Below are 4,028 nucleotides of genomic sequence, written 5' to 3'. Positions count from 1 at the left end.
AGAGAGAGAGAGAGAGACAGAGAGACAGAGAGAGACAGAGAGAGAGAGAGAATCTTTTTCTATTAAATTCCTTTAAGACTCTTAGTCCTCCGCATCTCTCTCCCCTGACTGACCGAGAAAAGGGAAACTGGAGATGGGAGAGCACAACTTCCTGCTCCCCACCCCCACCCCTACCCGGGGCGGGGGGGGGGAACCCCTGGGCCTCTAGGGCTAAGAGCTCAGGGCTGCGCCAAGGAGAAATAGGATTCAGGCTCCTAAGGGCCTGAGCTGGTGAAGCCCTAAGTCAGGCGCCACAGGAAATCTCTGAATTTCTGCCTGTCCTACTGTTATTAACCCCTATACCCCACCCCTCTCTCTGGAGCCAATTAAACTCAAATCTGAGCCTCGGCACAGGGAAAAGCTTCTAGGTGGGCCCAGACCCACAGGAGCCCACCCTGGCTGCAGACTTCCTCTGCCCACCCGCTTCTGGCGCTGCATCGCCCGCGTCCGACACCACTGGGCCAGCCTTCCAGACTTAAAACGAAGTCGTTTATTTCAATTTTGCTTTCACATTATGTTTCGATACAATCAAAACTTCTGGACGAACCTCTTTAAAGTCCTGCGAGTGAGTGCAACCGCAGGTCTGGGCGCCCGGTTATTTGGAGGGTGGACACCGGGTTCACGGGCGCTGGTATAAAATGTACGGTGTTTCGGGAGCTGTGGATCGGATAGGGCTGGGGACATCCAAGGACAAAAAGTGTGAGCGGAAGCTGCCACTCCGGGCTGGCTGGTTCAGGTCCTAGAACTGGAATAATTCCTGATGCATTTGGAATTCGGACGGAAAAAAACAAAACAAACCAAAAAAAAAAAAAAAACTGCGCCCCAAGCCCCTAGGCGCTCCACACACAGATTGGGCCACATTTTGGTGTTTTGGCAAAACAAAACAAACCAAAAAAAAAAAAAAAATCGTCGCCCCAGGCCCTTAGTCGCTCGCAACAGGATTTGGGCCAAATTGCTCGGGGACCGCCAAAGCCGGGAACTGGAAGGGCGGAGTGAACCAGCCGCGGGGGAGAGCGCAGCACAGGCTTTGCGAAGAAGCCCTTGCGCGCCTTGACCTCTCTCTGATAGAGTCTTCCAAGTCTCTGCTCTGCCTCGGGCAGCCCCAGCCCCGCAACCTCACAACCGGGAAAATGCGGAGTTTAGAAAGCTGTTTAAGAAAAATAAAAGTCCCACTTCGACTTTATTGGATTAAAGCAAAATTAAATTTTGGCTATTCACACGTATGTTACAGTGGAAGAGGAAGCGATCCACAGAACCTCCTTGGCACTGAGTGGGGCCACAGAACACCGGCATCACAAGCATCAGCACACCAAGCAGCCTTAGATTTCACGATCACTCCGAACAGGACAGAAATACGGAATACAGCCAGCGTCCACCGGGAAGAGGTCTTCGTGTACAAATGATATATATCTATGTATAGTTTAAACCAGTCGCCACGAAGGTGAGTCTTTTCTCCCTAACAAGCCGCTGAGGAAAAAGTATCTTCAGCCAATTAACTCGATCCGTGTAGGATGAGCAAATACTGTTATATTAACACTACCTGCCCGGTTCAGAACAGAAACAGAAAACAAAAACCTTACCCCCTCTCCAAACTGGAGGAAGGGGGGGTGCGGGGAAACATACTAAGTTTCAGTAAGTGAAAGGGTTCAGAGGGGCATGGAGAGAAACGTTTCACGTTACACCGTTAAATTGTTGGGAACGTGAACGTGGGGTAAGTAGCAATGACAATGCAGTCTCTTCCTCGGTTACTGCAATTGGCTTGCGGGAGGCGAGTTTATTTTTGGAAATGGGAGTGCGTAGAGCTAAGCGAATTTACTTCTCTTAATAAGGACACGGACGAAGTTGTTGGCCCGCCGGCGGCGCACACCTTTGAAGCCGGTGTAGCTAGGAACACCTGGAAGTTTCCGGCCGCGCCGCTTCCGTGCCCTGTGAATTTCAGCCTGTTTCTCACTCCCCCGCCAGCCTTCCTCCATTCCCGCTACGAGGCAGTCAGAGGGGAAACACGAGGAATCCGGAGAAGGTCGAGTACTTCCAGCCCCCCATCAAGTTGCCCCTCTCCAGTTTGAGGTATGCCCGGTCGCCTTTCTCCATCTGGATTAGGACTCCGTTGCTCGCGGCCTCGCGGGTCACGTCTTGGTCACCGGCGAAGGCTGAAATCACCGGCCACCCGTTTAACATGAGGCTCACCTGAGAAAGAGAAAGGCCAGCTTCAGATGCACAACCTAAGCGGGTACCTAAGAGGTGGTGGAGACCCAGCCTGGGCGCTCGGCTAACAGCAACCAAGGCCTGGCTGGGGGTGGGAGGTGGGAGAAGAGGGGCTGGGCTGCTTACTGCGGAGGATCTAACAGGGACCCAAGACCGCAAATTTAGGGGGAAGGGTCTACCCCCTACAGCGGCAGTCACTTTTTCCAGCTTCTCAAATGAGCGCGCCAAGCGATCCTGACTGGGCATAATCCAGTTTAGTGAGCCCGCAGGTGGCTGTAGCTCCTTTGTGGAGGCTTTTGGCCTCTCGCCAGCTTCCCCTAGTCTCAAAAAAGAAAACTTGGGCAACTCTGCTCCAGGCACGCCCTGAATAACAAAAACAAACACCCCGCCCCCGGGGCTCTCCCGGTGTCTGTTGGCAAGGCACAGGGAGACATACCGGAGAAGCTGCCCGGGCAGATTAGAAATCGCGCGCGGAACTGTACTCCTACTTCGTCCCCAAATCACCCGCTCAACTCCCGCCCCAGATCCGGCCGCGCCCGCCACCGCCTGGGTGCGCCCTTGAGGTGGCATCGTCAGCCTTGGGCCCGGAGCCCTGTGCCCAGACGAGCTTTCCTCCGCTGTTGGCGCTCTGAGAAAACCTGGACATCTTTGGGGACCGGGCCAGCGCTTGGGTGCTGGCCGGGACACGGCTGGACCTGGAGGGAGTAGCGCTATCCCCTCCCCCACCCCCGACCTTTTCTCTCTCCACCCTTAGAGATTCAAGTTTTAAAACAAGAGGTTGACCGGAGGGAGGGGAGTTAGGGAACGGGGTCCTGTCCGTGGTGCTGAAGTCAACGCCGGAAGGCTTTGGGCTGGCGCCGGAGCTGAGCCTTGAAAGCCAGAGCGGAGGAGAGCCTACGAGCGGTTGCGGTCCGTGCAGCTTAAAAGCCCTTACAGAAAGTCCCTTACAGAAAATCCCTTACAGAAAAACCCTTACAGAAAATCGGGGACCTTTACAGAGGGGCCCAGAGGGCGAAGGCGGAAAACCGTCTCTGGACAGGATAGGGGCCCCGCTCTGGGTCCCTTGAGCTGCAGGGGCACTCGCAGATGATTTCTCCCTCCCACCTCCAGAGCCCCCCGCAAGGCCCGACAGGCCAGCGGTCCCCTAAGGAGCCAGGGCCCGGCCCCCGGCGGCAGCTGACCTGGATGGTCTGTCTGTTGTAGACTTTTACCACGTGGAAGTTAAAACTGTAGATCCCTTTGCGCGGGGCGATGAAAGTGCTGCGTTCTGAATCAAAGTTGTTCCCGATGTTCACTAGCACCTACACGGAGACAGGAACGGAAGGGGGAGACCCGCGTCGTCCGAGTGCCGTCCGCGCCTCCGCAGAGCCCTCGGAAAGCATCGGGCATCCGACCTCCACGCTCTCCCGCCACCCCCACCAAGCCGATCTGTCGCAGCAAGCGGAAGGGGAACTCACCTGGTCAAAGTAGATGATCATGGTGCGGTTACTCATCTCGGACGGCTCGTGGTTGGTGCTCCTGATGGCAGAGAAAGCCACCTTGGCGCTGCCGGAGCGCACGGAAATGCCCAGAGCCGTGCCCGTGGGGTCGGACGTCGGGTTGGAGTCACACACCACCAGGCATTTGCCCTCCAGCACGATGGGCTCTGTCTCGTTCTGCCCGCGGGCTGGGCCTGCCAGCCACGCAGCCCCCAGCAGCAGCAGCTCCACGACGCCCAGCATCGCGCCGCCGGCGCCCACCCCGCCCCCCACCCCGGGGGCTGCCAGCGCCAGCCGCCCCCCTCC

At 56.7% G+C, this 4,028-nt stretch overlaps 1 protein-coding gene across 1 annotated transcript; it reads right to left on the bottom strand.

Moving 5' to 3' along the window:
- Window positions 1–1,452: 1,452 nt before the first annotated feature.
- Cbln1 (cerebellin 1 precursor) lies at window positions 1,453–4,018 on the bottom strand. Its single transcript, XM_008822620.3, has 3 exons — window positions 3,702–4,018; window positions 3,426–3,545; window positions 1,453–2,226 (listed from the first exon to the last, which is right to left on the bottom strand). Exons 1-3 carry the CDS (start codon window positions 3,963–3,965, stop codon window positions 2,029–2,031), a joined length of 582 nt encoding a protein of 193 aa, XP_008820842.1. The 5' UTR covers window positions 3,966–4,018; the 3' UTR covers window positions 1,453–2,028.
- Window positions 4,019–4,028: the final 10 nt, after the last annotated feature.

This window comes from Nannospalax galili, unplaced genomic scaffold, assembly GCF_000622305.1.
Source record: "Nannospalax galili isolate Female #2095 unplaced genomic scaffold, S.galili_v1.0 scaffold108, whole genome shotgun sequence".
In the NCBI taxonomy this organism is placed as follows: Eukaryota; Metazoa; Chordata; class Mammalia; order Rodentia; family Spalacidae; genus Nannospalax; species Nannospalax galili.
This window is presented reverse-complemented; position numbering and strand designations above follow the sequence as displayed.